The following is a 15046-nucleotide window of genomic DNA, read 5'->3' as shown; positions in this document are numbered from 1 at the left end:
TGACATATAATACCAGCTGACTGTTGCAGTTGATAAACTGCTGACTAAGGTGTGTCCTGTAGGTATTGTTACAAAATTCTTGTGTCTTGTTCAGTCCAATTAGACAAATACTGCAGTCCCCAGAAACCTGAAAAACCTTTAGGTAGTCCTGGTAGCCAATGGCCACTATGTTCTACAGTAGGTTCTAAAAAATTCTCAGTAACCCTATCCATTACTGTATAATTCCTTCACCATATGGTATTCCCTTGAAGAAGGAAATACCATTTGGCGAGATGATGAGATTGCGTAGGAATTGTAGCCTAGATGGAGACTTTAAAGAGGGACTTGAGGGCTTGAAGATTAGACTGTGCACACAAGGTTATTAGAAAGACCCATTGGAACAAGCCGGGAAGAGGATTCTTGGAATTGACAGGTCTGATAACGCTAATCCCTGAGAATAGAGGACAGAGGGACAGTAGCAGATTAGCCTTGGTCTCTGTATACAATAGAGACCATGATAAGATATATAAAATTCTTAACAAAAACTAGCCATTACTTACTGCTGTTCCTGGGGTAGCAGGCAATGTTCCCTCTAATTTGTTTCCACTGTGTGCGGCAGTGTAAGGTCTCTGTGCGCTGCAGCCAATGATATGTGCGCCAAGAAATTGACCATTCACGCGAGCGCAGCGCATAACTACCAAGATCTTTGGCATTTGCCTCTCCATAGCTTTGTTTTACCACTAAAGCAAAAAAGGGATATTTGTATAAACATTGCTCCATGTAATAGGGCATTAAGGTAATTTTGTGACCTGGTGGCACACCCCAAGGACATGGCCTGTTGAGTGCCACCTACACCCCAGTTACAGAAAACAGAAATCTGGTGGTTGAACCATTATGAAACTTTAATTAATACTCTCAGTGTGCTACAGAGGGCCATGCACATCAAATAGAGCACGTTGTACAATTAGTTAACATTTACAATTTGATGAACACACTACTGATAAATGTCATGAGGCTCCTGCCAAGAGACAGGCTAAGAAATGTTCTTACCCAAGCCACATATGGACTGTAGGAGGAGCCACATCAGAGTTTAGACAAGTCAGGTGCCTACACTAGAAACGTGACATGTTTGCTTCTCTCACGGGTCTTTGCCATTCTTCCAGTGCTGGTAAACTCAATCTAAGTCAACTTTCCCATTTGAGAGGTAGGCCTTTGTCCTAATCAGCATATCTAGGTGACTCTCCTCTAGTCTGTTTCTTAATTTAGACTTGATTGATGTCTTGAGGCTGAATCCTCGTTCACAGTCTGCTCTTGAAGCCTGAAAAGTTGCACAGCTATCAACAAGCTGAGATACAACACTATACTGTGCAGCATTCCACAAAGGGAAATTCACCATGTCTTGAAAGATCCTAAACAATCCGCCTTTTACATGTTCTGCCACCACATATTTATAGTCTTTGTATTGCTGAACAACATCAGCAGGTGTGTCACAATCACCCAGGACCGAGACCTTCTTATACTTTTCAAAAAGTCTTTCTACATTCTCAGTCCCAAAATCAAACTGCGATTGTGTTGCTACTGCATGGAAATCAAAACGTGTCCATTTCTTTAGTTCATCTTCTGGGAACCTTCTTTCCATGTGCTCACAAAGAAGTTTAATGAAAGATAACATCAGTTTACTATCATACTCTCGGTCTTCTCTATACAAAGCCATCAGATCTCTTACTGTGTTGCTCCAAGTACAGTGTCGCCCAAGTGCTGTTCCTTTATCTGGTCAATTTTTGCTCTTGCATACTGTACAGCTTCAACAGTAGTCAAAGAGCTTTTCTGAAACAACTTGCACAAAGATGCAAGTTCACCCAGAATGTCATTCAGTCCCGCAAAGGAAATATGGTAGTTTGAGTCAGATAGTTTTTTGTAGCAATATTTAGCAATTGGGTCATTCTCCTCAACTCTTTCATGATCAAAGTATTTGAGAGCAACCTCATAATTACGCAAGAGTGCACCAACAGCAAAATGCCTTTAAAGCCACCGCACTTCATTGAGTAGCCAAAAGAAGACCACTTCACATTCAGTGACCAAAGCAATTTCGTCCAACTTGGACTTCCTTACAGGGGAGTGGTAGAACACAGTGTGGACAGTCCTCAGTAATGTTTCCATTTCCCTGATCATCTGCACTTTTTTCCAGGCATCATCGACTCCCAAATCTTCTCTGAGCACAACACAATGCTTCTCAACTAGATGGGGAATGGATTGGTTGAGGCGGGTAGCAACACCATAGTTCTTTCCCAGCATCCCTGATGCACCATCTGATGTAAACATGACCATTTTCATAAGGTCCAGTTTATTGGCAGTGTAGAACTCTTTTACAGCTATAGTGATAGCCTCTGCATTGCATGTACTCAGAGTTACAATTCCCCCAAACAACATTTTGTGCTCTGTTGATGTTATAGATCGGAATTTGAAGAAGAGGACGAGCATTTTTGTAACTGAAATATCTGTGCTCTCATCAATTATCAATGTGTGATGCAGAGCACTGCGAAGTTCTGCCATGAAGTCAGAGCATATCATGCTCTTGATAGCCTCCAAAAACTCAAAGGCGTAGTTCTTGCTCCTCCAGCTGTCTGGTATCTTCACATACAATGCGACATGGTCATGGACGTCTTGAACATATAACATTGAAGTGTTCATTTTGACTGTTAGCAGCACATTGTTGATGAGAATCTTTATCTCCTCAGGCAGAGATCTTTGCCGCTCAACCACTTCTAGTCTGTTTGCTCTGTCACTGGCGGTTTCCGTCAGCATGGTGCGCACTCCAAAACCAAGCCTGGCAGCAGTACTTTTATTTCTTAGGGTCACCAAAGCAGATTCATGAACTTTGCTAGATAGATGGCGTTTCAAGTAGTCCAGCTTCCAGCCATCACTCCATTTCTTCCCAGTAGAAAAGTCCCCTGCGATCTTAGCTTCTGCACATACTTTGCAAATCAGGCCTACTTCTGGATTGTATAGAAATAGCTCTCCCAGTTGTACGCGGACTTTGCTCCGTGACTTCTGTGTCTCAGTCTCCACAATTTCTTTCAGCCATTCTTCTTTGAACACAAGATAGCATTTCTTCCTTTGTGGTGAAGCACTGCTCTCTGCAGAAGTCACAGCTTTGCGCTTGAACATTTTGGTGGCAATCAGTCTAAGCATCCTATGCCGCAAAGCCTGCAAAAAAAAGAGGAACATTATTTAAAGTGAGGAACATTATTAAAAGTTGGTTCTTATGCTATGAATGCAATCTACCAGATAAGTCTGAGCTATTTCTTGGAAAATGTAGCAAGTAATTACCTGGGCTTTTCTGTTTGTTCTCACACCTGCCTGTAGATGTAACACTGTCTAAGATGTCTGCAATAGAAGAAAAAAATGGTTACAGCACATTCTTATGTTCCAATGTTTCAGATGTACTACAAGGAAAAACTACTAAATAATTACCTGGTCTTTCCGCTTGTAGTCACGTCTGCCTTTTCTAACCTATGATTAGCACTGTCTAAGAAGCCTGCAAAAGAACAAAAAAAAGGGTTTACGAATATTGTTATATTATAATGTACTAGGTGCATCACAAGTGAAATCTATCAAATAATTACCTTGTCTTTCGGCTTCTACTTACATGTGCCTTTTGTAATCTATGAGTAGTGTTGTCAGAGATGCCTGTAACAGAAGAAAAGATTAAAGGAGGTTGTCATATTCTACTCTACTAGGTGCACCACAATGAAAATCTGCTAAACTATTACCTTATTTTTCTGCTTCTACTCACATGTGCCTGTTCAAATTCATGTGTAGCAGTTTCTAAGATGCCTGCAAAAGATGAAAAAATGGTTAACGTACCTGATCGTTTCAATGTCTCAGATGCACCACAAGGAAAAATAGCAAATAATAACCTGCTCTTTCAGCTGCTACTCCTTTCTGCCCGTCCTCATCTATGACCAGTACTGTCTGAGATGCCTGCAACAAAAGAAAAGATGGTTAACAGTTGGTTACAGCATGTTGTCATATTATAATGTCCCAGGTGACCCAGATGGGTGACCTACCAAATAATTACCTGGTCCTTATGCTTCTACGCATGTCGGCCCATTCAAATCTATAACTTACCTGTAATAAAAGCAAAGGTGTGGATCATGAACGTGATTTATCTAGAGACCCTTAATCCCACCTGGAACGTCTACAGAATTACCTGGTCTTCCTTGGTACTCACGCCTGCCCGTTCAAATCCAAATGTTGACCGTCTGTAATTGGAAAGAAGATATTTAGCGTAGGTTATAGGAGTTACAAAAACATTATGCATGACAGTTCCAGAGGAATTGAATAGTTACCTGGGGTTTCAGTTTAGACGAACTCTGGTTCCATATTATCATCCGTTTAGAAACCTACATCATGCGTTAGACCTTCAATGCATTAGTTTATAGCAACTGTAATAAAATGCCACTGTTGGCATGGTTACACCCCACTTTTTGCCTAGTGTTGATGCCAGCTTTGATTGAAAGTGTGCTGGGACCCAGCTAACCAGGCCCCAGCACCAGTGTTCTTTCCCTAAAACTGTATCTTTGTTCCCACAATTGGCACAGCCCTGGCACACAGTTAAGTCCCTTGTAAAAGGTACCCATGGTACCAAGGGCCCTGTGGCCAGGGAAGGTCTCTAAGGGCTGCAGCATGTACTATGCCACCCTAGGGACCCCTCACTCAGCACATGCACACTGCCTTGCAGCTTGTGTGTGCTGGTGGGGATTAAAAGGCTATGTCGACATGACACCCCTCTCAGGGCGCCATGCCTACAAACCACTGCCTGTGGCATAGGTAAGTCACCCCTCTAGCAGGCCTTAACGCCCTAAGGCAGGGTGCACTATACCATAGGTGAGGACATAGCTGCATGAGCAATATGTCCCTACAGTGCCTAAGTCCATTCTTAGACATTGTAAGTGCAGTGTAGCCATATTGAGTACATGGTCTGGGAGTTTGTCATTACGAACTCCACAGCACCATAATGGCTTCACTGAATACTGGGAAGTTTCGTATCAAACTCCTAAGCACAATAAACCCACACTGATGCAAGTGTGGGATTTATTGAAAAATGCACACAGAGGGCATCTTAGAGATGCCCCCTGTATGCTAGCCCATCTGCTAGCGTGAGACTGACTGGGCTGTGCCAGCCTGCCACTTTCAGACGAGTTTCCGACCACATGGGGTGAGTGCCTTTGTGCACTCTGTGGTCAGAAACAAAGCCTGCCTGGGTGAAGGTGCTTCAAACCCCCCGTCTGCAGGAAGAGTAACACCTGGCGGTGAGCCTCAAAGGCTCTGGCCTCGCATTACACTGCCCACACTACCACAAATAGAGCATTAGTATTATCTATTATTGCCTCTGTCAAACCTCTGGGGAACCCCTGGACTCTGTGCACACTACATCTCACTTTGATATAGTATATACAGAGCCAGCTTCCTACAGCAACCAATGCAATGAAAAGTCCATCTTTTTTAACCTGTTATTTAAAAAAACATAATTTTCTAGGTAATTCTGTAATTCTCAGCGTTAGTAGTTTGGTGCTATAATTGAACACCCTGTTTCCACCAACAGCATAGAATGTTATCTAGCTTCCCACGCTGGACTCATCCCAAAAACCGTGATTCATTAAACCCAGTATTTATAGACATATGGCGCAAAATTGTGATCTTTAAGGTGCAGCTCATTTCTGCCTGCATTAGCATGAAAGACAAGAGTTATTAAAGGCTGGTTTTTAAAACACTAAGAGCTTTTGGGATGGGAAACCTGCTGCATTATGTTGGCCATCTGCCCCATCTGATTCTCCAAAAGTTTGGCAAACATTTCAGCAGATGCAGCATTTGCCATTTTCCCAAAAGGTTCCTTGTAGTTTTGACACTAATCGCTGTAAGGGCGGGGCAGGGGACAACTGTGCTAAAAGTAAGGCTATGCCATAGTTTGTAAGTAAGGTTACTAAAAGTTTTTTTTATATAGCTTTTGAATTTAAACACGAAAACCCTCGCTGATTACGTATCAGTAACCACAAATTGTAAATGCGCGGTTGCTCCGAAAAGGCAAATTAACAGCTCCCATTGTTGTTTAAAAAAATTTGCTTGTATTGACCAGAGTAGTTTTGCCATCAGCACTAATGTCAGGAGCCGCCCCTTCTTTACACTGTGTGTGCACTCAGGAGTTGTCGGAGTCCACCACATAAAAATACCGTAATCCACAGGCACAGGCCTGCGTTTTTACTCGTCTCTACATAAACATATGCACCTATATATATATATATACATATATATAGGTGCCTAACACCTATATGTATAGGTATATAGGTCTGCACCTACATTTGTATACCTGTAAAAAGTATCAACCGTATACGAAGCTGTGCATCAGAAATTGTGTATATATGTGAGGCAGAAGTCAGAACATGGATGGATGGATAACCTTTGTGTGCACGTGAGTGAGAAAGAGCCTCGTATTTAATTTCCCTCCATGACAGTATGTCTGTTTTTATAAACGTGTGCTTTTGCACATTTATTTATATAGTGCTTGCATATAGAAATGTAGCTGTACATAAAGACGCATATACGGATATCTGCTATTGTCGAATTAAAGGGGACAAAACAGACGAGGTAAATAAACTGTTATATTTAATCACCCTGCAGTAAGACATCGCAGTGGGAGATAAAATAAAATGACAAAATGTCTGTAAGTAAAGTTTTCACACAAAAATATAATGTAGCAGAGAAGCGTGCGACCCTTCAGACGGTGTTCACACCAGCTTGATCTCTGAACTGAAAACAGTCTTCCATTCACGCAGCTGGATTGGAAACACGTCAAGTGTCGGTAGTGAAATGCACTTTTCGCGCACCTGCCTGCTGTGAATCCAGAGGGGCGAACGTGGGGGGCTGTAGGGAAAAGGGCCACCAGGAAGCCTATGTCTGATCCACCGCCACCGAGCAGGAGTGAAGGCCTTGCCGCTCGTTGAAGCAGTGACCGCATTCCAGAGCTCTTAGCCTAAATAATTCCAGAACTTTTCTAAGCAAGCATTGCGAAGGTGTGAGAGGAACATGTGTGCATGTATGATAGGGACAGAGAAGTAGTCGGTGTGTTTGTGTGCCTGTGCTCGCTCACATGTAGTCTATGCGACACTCTGTGTGAGGTTGCGACATGTGACTGAAATGGCTGTGTGTGACGTGTGTGTTTAAATTATACATGTCCGTGTGAGAGAGTCTGTAACAGTTTGGTTGTGGCAGTGTCCTTCTATGACAGAATATTATTTCTGACTGTCAGAGATAATATATGTGTCTGCGGTCTATTTGAAAGTCTGTGTGTCGTGAGAGAGACTTACGTGCCTATGTGGAAGAGACGTGGGGACTTCGGACAAGAGACCGACTGCTTCTACCAATCGGCTCAGCACGCCTTAAAAGACACAGTTGCAGCAGCCGCGTGTTTAAGTGGAGGGCTTTGAGCACCAGCACGTTTACTTTTAGAGATTGAGCAGTGCAGACAACACGGTCACCGCAGAGGAGATGCCTGCTGTGCCACCGTGGCCCTTTAATCACACGTACCTGATTTCTTTCGGTACCGTCATTGTGCAGTGAGTTCTCCTCGGGTGTCTGCACCTCCGTTTGTTGTCCTGCTCTGCCGCGAAGAGAGCGACCGTGTTTTCGCACTGTTTCTTTTTTTAAACGCAGCACTGACGTATGGTTTCAGTCTCTCACGTGATGCAGGCAGTGGCGTGCACGCTTGGCAAAGAGGCCTTGTGCGGTGGAGGAGGGAAGGGTGCGCGCAATGGGAGGTACGAAGCTGACTGGCCGGCAAAGGTGGGTGGTGGCTGTTTTGGACCATCGACAATGGCATCTGAGGTGTTTCTGTCCCTTAGTAGTTGAAGATTGGTCCTATTGAATTTATGTGGGAAGCCCGGAAAGGGCAAAGTGTGCTGAATGGCTGGTGATGGAGCTGGACAAGCCACTTTAGCATTTGGTGAAGGGAAAAAAATGGGCGGAACAGGAAGGGATGGGAAAGGAAGTGAGGGAGGAGGGAAAACGCGTGCACGAAAATGACGGTTTCCTAAATTGCTCACTCCGAATAAGATTGTGATGAACCGAACATGTGTCCTGCGCATCTGGGCTCAGTCTGGTGGGAATGCAGTGAGGCCTAACAAGTTCCCATTCTGACCCGGTGCCATCACCTCCCACCCAGTCCTCTATAGCTCCAACACATACTGTAAAACATCTCCCATGTCCGCATGAGTTGCGGAAAGGTGCCCCCAGATAAAAGAGGCCTCCGGCCGCACGAGTAACGTCCAGGTGTGTAGCCAAGAATTACACACAGGCACCTGCTCCAGCAATCGTCCCCTCCCCAAACCTCTCTCAGAGTGAAGAACACAAGAATGAGGAGGGCGGGGGAGAGGGGCACCATCTGTGCTGGGAAAGAGGGAAAACAACGCTCTCTTTTTCCAAAAAATCTGGAAAGATTATTTCGAGGGGGCATGAGGGACGGCGTGTGGATATTAAAAATAAAAAAAATGGAGAAACAGATCGTTGGTGTGAATTATGCAGACGGATGCGGCTTTTGGATGGTCGGGTTGCCAGCTTCGTTGGAGGCACATTGTCGGACACGTTCACTCTCTTCCTTAGGCACTGGCTCTGCCTCCTCGGTGGCTGGTGGGCTCTAACAGAGATGCCAGGCTGAGAGCGCTAATGAAGGGTGACAGGGTCACCTTGTCTCCCAGATGCTCGTGTTGTGACAGATGGTGCTGGCAGACCTGATTAGCTGCCGCTGTGCCAGCCCTGATGCCACCTGCATCCCAGCTCCCTCCTCCTTGCCTCCCCATCTTTAGTCACTCCCCTTCAGCCTCCGCTTCCCAAGTTGGTTATTACAGGCCCATTACCCAAGCAGTAATGGCCGAGGAGGCGGCACGCTGGCGGCTCTTCTGGACCAGCAAGGTAGATTGCTGCACAGCCTGCAGCGGGCCGTCTTCTCGCGTCGCTCCTCTTTATTTTTGCTGACTTAGGCTGATAGGGAAAAACTGAGCCCGAGAGGGGTTTCCGACACCATCTGGGGCTAGCTTGGCAAACTGCGACACACTTTTTGTGATCTCTCCACTCTGCGTGTACTCTTGTGTTTGGCAGAATAGGTATGATCTGCAGCATGCTGTGCATAGGCAGCCTCTAAGGGTAAGGGGCATGCCACGAGATGATGCAGAGTTGGCTCAGAAGAGCACCTTCTCAAATGCGGCCAGAAGATTGTGAGGCTTTCGTCTAAAAAACAGAGGACATAAGGATAATATATAAGTCTGCGGTCTATTTGAAAGTCTGTGTGGCGTGAGAGAGACTTACGTGCCTATGTGGAAGAGACGTGGGGACTTCGGACAAGAGACCGACTGCTTCTACCAATCGGCTCAGCACGCCTTAAAAGACACAGTTGCAGCAGCCGCGTGTTTAAGTGGAGGGCTTTGAGCACCAGCACGTTTACTTTTAAAGATTGAGCAGTGCAGACAACACGGTCATTGCAGAGGAGATGCCTGCCGTGCCACTGTGGCCCTTTAATCACACGTACCTGATTTATTTTGGTACCGTCGTTGTGCAGTGAGTTCTTGTCGGGTGTCTGCACCTCCGTTTGTTGTCCTGCTCTGCCGTGAAGAGAGTGACCGTGTTTTTTTAAAACGCAGCACTGACGTATGGTTTCACTCTCTCACGTGATGCAGGCAGTGACGTGCGCGCTTGGCAAAGAGGCCTGCACGGTGGGGGAAGGAAGGCGCACGCGCATCTTACAGAGAACATTGGTAGCAGGTAATATTGCTGATAAACACATTAGAATTTACCGAAGGAATTATGCAGTAAAGGATAGGGTTACAAAGAATTTTTAGATGGTGCTAAGCAAATTGTTAAGAGGACACTGATGGCCTCCTGAAAGAATGCAGCTGAATTGGAATTATATTTATCCCCATAGATTTCAAAAGGTCAGGAACATGTTGCCATGTTGAACGTCTCACTTCCAGAGGAAGTGTGACGGAATGTATGATTGTTCTTTTTGCACACAGCCGATTATGATTTTACTGCAATTAGATTCAATTTAAACATGCCATTTTCCTTATGCCTTTGTTATCCAACTCTTTTCTAAGCCCCTCAAATGTTGGTGAATAAGGGACAAGCACAGAGGTAAAGTGTGTCTCTCTCTGCACATCATTTGACTGCTGAAGCTGCACTCCAAGTTTTGCACACCCTATCTTGCTCCTTGTCGTTTCGGGGAAGGAGCTTGCGGAAGAGTAAAAGGATGCTTCTACAAGTTTTGATGAACACCTCAGCAGGTACAACAGCAGCAAAAATAGTAGGGACAACTGCAGCAGGAACTACAGCAGTGATCAGGATGTGGAACAAAGTAGTGCCCAGACCTGCCAACATGACAGAGTCAAGAGTCTCAACAACTGTTGCTATCAAGGCATGGACATCAGCAGTTAGCACAGATGTAACCACAGAAAAGACCACATTTGCTACAACTGCACGGAAAACAACAGCAAGGCAGGGGCAATCATAATAAACATATAGAAGACCATAGCTGCCAACAGCAGTGACAATAGTAGCCACACTGAAACAGCAACACAATTTTAATCACAGTAACTACCACAGCAGCGAAAACAGTTGTCCGAACAGTAAATACCACACCAGCAACCCCACCATCAAGCAGAGTAGGGACCACAGCGGTGATGACAGCTGCCAAAACAACAGGAGCAATAGCAGCAATCACCTCTGTAAGCACATGAGCAACCACATCAAGGACAACCACAATGATAACAGCTATATCTGCAGCCGTGGTCACAGCAGTGATCACAGCTGTCACCAGAACAGCGACAGCAGCAACAACAACTGCCAACAAGGCCCTGACAACAGCAGTGACAACAGTTATAACAACAGCTGCCACAATAATAACTGCAATTGGAACAGTGACAACAGGCACAGGAGCGGACACCACATCAGGGACAACAGCAGCATTGCAGCTGTCTCAGCATTCATGATCACAGCTACTACAACAGCAGCAAACACGGTCACCCTGGGACCAGAACAGCGAGAAATGTTGCTAACCCTCATTGCCACAATAGTGAAGACAACAGGTGACACCCCAGCAGTAACAAATGACACTACTGCAGCCGCAACAATTGCAAACACAGCTGTGACAGCAGTGATCACATCAGTAACAACAGCAAGGACCACAGTAGTAACCACTGTTGACACAACAGGAGGGATAAAAATACTCCTGACTGCTTCTATCACAGCAGGAATAACAGCACTTATGACTGCTGCTGCCACATCAGCAACCTCACTTGCCAGCGACTACAGATGCTGCCACGGCAAGAGCTAGAGCAGTGACAAAAGCTATAACCTCAGATGGGACCAAAGAATCAATCACAACTGCTACATCACAGCAACAAAAGCTGCTAGAATAGCTTCTATCACAACAGGACCAAAAAGCAACGGGAGCAGTATAAGTAGCACAACTGCAGCGCCAACATCTATCGCCAGAGTGGCAACAGCTGCAACAGTAGTTTCAAGCACAGCAGGGGCCACAACAGTAGCGACCACAGCTACCAGTGTTACAGGAACAACAGCAGCAACTGTAGAAAAGAACGGAGATGGCACCACAGAAGGGACAACTGCAGCAATAGCAGCAAGGACCTTAATGGCAACCACACTTTTGACCACATCTGAGGTTACATCAGTAATCACATGTTCCGCCTACAGCATGCCCACAGCAACACAATCTGTCATGGAAGAGAGACCACACCTGCTGCAAGAGCAGGGACCACATAAGGACCACCGGCACACGCTGCTCTAATGACAATAAAGGCTGCTACTATCGCAAGGACAGCATCAGCAATACGTGGACTTGTGTAAACAGATACAAAGCACTAAAACGACAGTAGTGCAACCAAATGAAATGCCAGACAGTCAGAACCACTACAATTATGTGGCAGAATTCTCTAGAAATTTCTAGCAAGTTCTACATCTCTAGACTGAAGTGCCAGGTTACAGGTTTGAACCTGCATAGGCACCTTCTACACTTTTGTAAGCCCGTCCAGGCAAAACATTTTGAAACCATAAAAGGAGGGAGGACTTCACTACACATACCTGAGTGCCTGTATCAGTTTAAGTGACTTCTCGCTTGCCAGCCCATATGGTCTGTGTGGGAATCCTAACATAATTAGGCCCCTGAGAGGATGTGTAAATCTTTATTTTAAAGGCTGTTTTTTTCATATAGTCTGCAAAGTAAACCGTAAGGCTTTTTTGAGGGTGTTTTGGACATTAAATATGTTTAACACTGTGGCACACCATCGAAAACGATCAAACTATCTGCTCTGGCCTAGTGGTTACACTCACTAATGCTTGATAGAAAGTCGGAAGAGACACGGCAATTGGAAAACATTGTGAAAAACATTCTGTAGAGCAAACAGCAGCAGCACCAGTGTGCCATGTGAATAGAGAACTCTACAGAAACAAGTTGCATAACAGGGTTATGAGAACAACTCTCCCATTTCTTGCTCTCCAACCTTTTGCTGTGTCTGTAAACCTTCCCTTGGCCCTTTTCCCTGTACTCGGAGACATTAATTCTATAAATCTAACAGGCTTTTTCTTATTGTCTTCGGCTCCCTCTCCAAGCTGTAAATATGTTGGAAGGGTGTCATACACGTGCTGGAGAAAATACTGAAATAAACAAACAAGCAATACTAATATTATTGTGATCACAGATCAGTTGTGTTTTACACTTAAATAAGATTATATTTATACTAATCGTTCGACGTTGATTCATTTATCTTTGAATGGTGCTTTATTGGATGTTTTTAGAGACTGTGCATATTCATGCAGACTATAGTTATAGAACTCTCTATAGAGAACCACTACAGAGAAAACCATTTAAAGAGAAATGCCTTTACAGTGAAACCGCTACACACATCCCTCGATAATACATTGTTTAATTAACATAAGAAGACCTCCTAAAATTAAATTACTAAAGCAAATTTATTTACCAGAAACATGGCATTTGCCTCCTAAACCTACCCTCAACCGAATATTAAATAGCATCTCAAACCTAACTGTAAACTGATTTTCACACTGCTTCCCTAAACCTTAAACTGAGTGTCAACCATTGATCCTTAACCCTGTTATCCCTTGTGCTGGTCGTCATGCTATCACTCTGTAGCACCTTCAATGCACTTGTTTAATTGTGTGTTTTTTTTTCATAAACCATGACAGGAATATAATGGTATTTGAAAACCTAATGTTTTTACTGGTATTGTGAACATCAAGCGAAAGCCCTCCTGAGTGTAGCACAACGTGTTGCTGCTCTTCACGGACATTAGATACATATGTCATCATTCTATCTTCATATAATTAAGAGTTATGTCAAATAACCTAAACAGCCAGACGTGTCGATCATGTCTATCCTTGGTAGTCAGACACCTGACTAGTTAAATAGGTTCACTGCTGGGTTAAAGGCATCTAATAACTGCCTTCAAGTCGTGGACTCGTCTTCCGGTTTGGGTCCAGGCGCACTGCTTTCATTCAGAGTGCCTCTGCAATCATCCACTCATTCACAGCTCTCATTCACATGTGTATTTTGGCACCCCCACCTGTTTCCGGTGTATTGCGATGCGTCGGAGTGCCAGGACCAACCCCAGCTCCACTAGTTGGTATTGCATACATTTCCCTTGGTTTGCGCGGCAAACCCAAATGGCATTGCGTGAGGAAAATTTTATCAGAGGGCCGACTGCTATGTTTAATGTGTGTATCACTTGGCCCTAGAAGTTGATAGCAGTCAAGCACTTGTACGTCATTTTTAGGAAGTCCGCCCTCTCCGCTGCGCATCTGGGGCAATTTGTAGTCACATCTTAGTACACTATACTTTATATTACAGAGGGTGAGTTACACTCTGTGTATATAAATTGTATATGTATTAGATGGAATCCCAGGTAACTTGGTAGTCTTTCCATTAAGGTTCCATCAGTGAGAAGCCACAATCCCTACCCAATCATCTTTGGTTTTTAGGTTCTAGTCTGGCCAGTTTGCACGTACTGCTTTACTTAGTGTCAATAGCTAGTGCCCTCCTTAGGCCAGAGATATTAATATCCTCCACGTGTTATATTCTGGTGGTCTACAAGGAAACCCCTCCCATGTGGCATTGACTGCCTTAGTCAGTCACCACATAGAAGTAGATGTCATGTTTGCATTCCACATTGATTTCTGTCCTCTGCAAATGAGTGCAATACTTCACCATCCTACATGTGGCCCTGAACTCTGAGTCCCCACAGTGGTGCATGTTCTGCAGACGGTGTCTTTTGTAATCAATCAACAGCAAATGGCAACTCATTAATTGAGATAAATGCACATTCTAATTTCAAAAAGAACTTTATGGGTGCTCATACACTGAAACACATCGTTGCCTTGATGTGTAAAACTGGGTTTACAAAAGTAAACCCGTTCTAGAAACAAAAAAACAGACCAGTGGGGCACACCAAAACAGTCAATATCTATACATGTGATATCTAATGAGATGAATTGAAGAAACACAATACATTTCACTACAATGCTTTTTTTGTGTCCTCTCCTTTTCTTAAAAAGTGTGGGTGACTAAAAGACTGACCAAAAAATGAGACATACACAAAAATATTACTATCCACAAAAAGGATATACCCATACAAATGAAAAAAAATGTTAATACAAGAAAAAATATATATCTTCTTATACACATAGATATATACATGTATACACAAAACGTATGGATACAGAATGGAAAGCCATCAGCCGACACGTGTTTCGTCCTGACTGGACTTCTTCAAGGCTGAGAAAATCACAACAGACAACAACCAATTACGGCAAACATATATATACAATTTTACACAAAGATAATACTTATATACATCTAACATTTTTTTCTTTTTCTAAAATAGATAAACAAAGGATTTTTTTGGTCAGTAAAATACACAAAATGTCACATCAACACCGTGTTTAAAGTATAACTGTTGACTAAGGAATGGACAAGAAACTGCACAAA

General features: G+C 43.9%; 2 protein-coding genes across 31 annotated transcripts in view; one reads left to right on the top strand and one right to left on the bottom strand.

Annotated features, from left to right (window-relative positions):
• NFIX (nuclear factor I X) overlaps nucleotides 1–15046 on the top strand; it is a 1024880-nt gene that overhangs the window by 827498 nt on the left and 182336 nt on the right. The gene's annotated exons all lie outside the window — the stretch shown is intronic.
• On the bottom strand, nucleotides 864–9661 carry LOC138292998 (E3 SUMO-protein ligase KIAA1586-like). Of its 12 annotated transcripts, none has more exons than XM_069231948.1 (8): nucleotides 9560–9661; nucleotides 4050–4244; nucleotides 3900–3963; nucleotides 3753–3816; nucleotides 3606–3669; nucleotides 3454–3517; nucleotides 3310–3366; nucleotides 864–3186 (listed from the first exon to the last, which is right to left on the bottom strand). In XM_069231948.1, the coding sequence occupies exon 8, from the start codon at nucleotides 3169–3171 to the stop codon at nucleotides 2002–2004; it is 1170 nt and encodes a 389-aa protein (XP_069088049.1). In that variant the 5' UTR covers nucleotides 3172–3186; nucleotides 3310–3366; nucleotides 3454–3517; nucleotides 3606–3669; nucleotides 3753–3816; nucleotides 3900–3963; nucleotides 4050–4244; nucleotides 9560–9661; the 3' UTR covers nucleotides 864–2001. The 12 variants fall into 12 exon arrangements, with proteins under 12 accessions (XP_069088049.1, XP_069088051.1, XP_069088050.1 ...); XM_069231950.1 differs by having other exon boundaries at nucleotides 3629–3669; XM_069231949.1 differs by having other exon boundaries at nucleotides 4061–4244.

This window comes from Pleurodeles waltl, chromosome 4_2, assembly GCF_031143425.1.
Source record: "Pleurodeles waltl isolate 20211129_DDA chromosome 4_2, aPleWal1.hap1.20221129, whole genome shotgun sequence".
Classification (NCBI taxonomy): domain Eukaryota; kingdom Metazoa; phylum Chordata; class Amphibia; order Caudata; family Salamandridae; genus Pleurodeles; species Pleurodeles waltl.
This window is presented reverse-complemented; position numbering and strand designations above follow the sequence as displayed.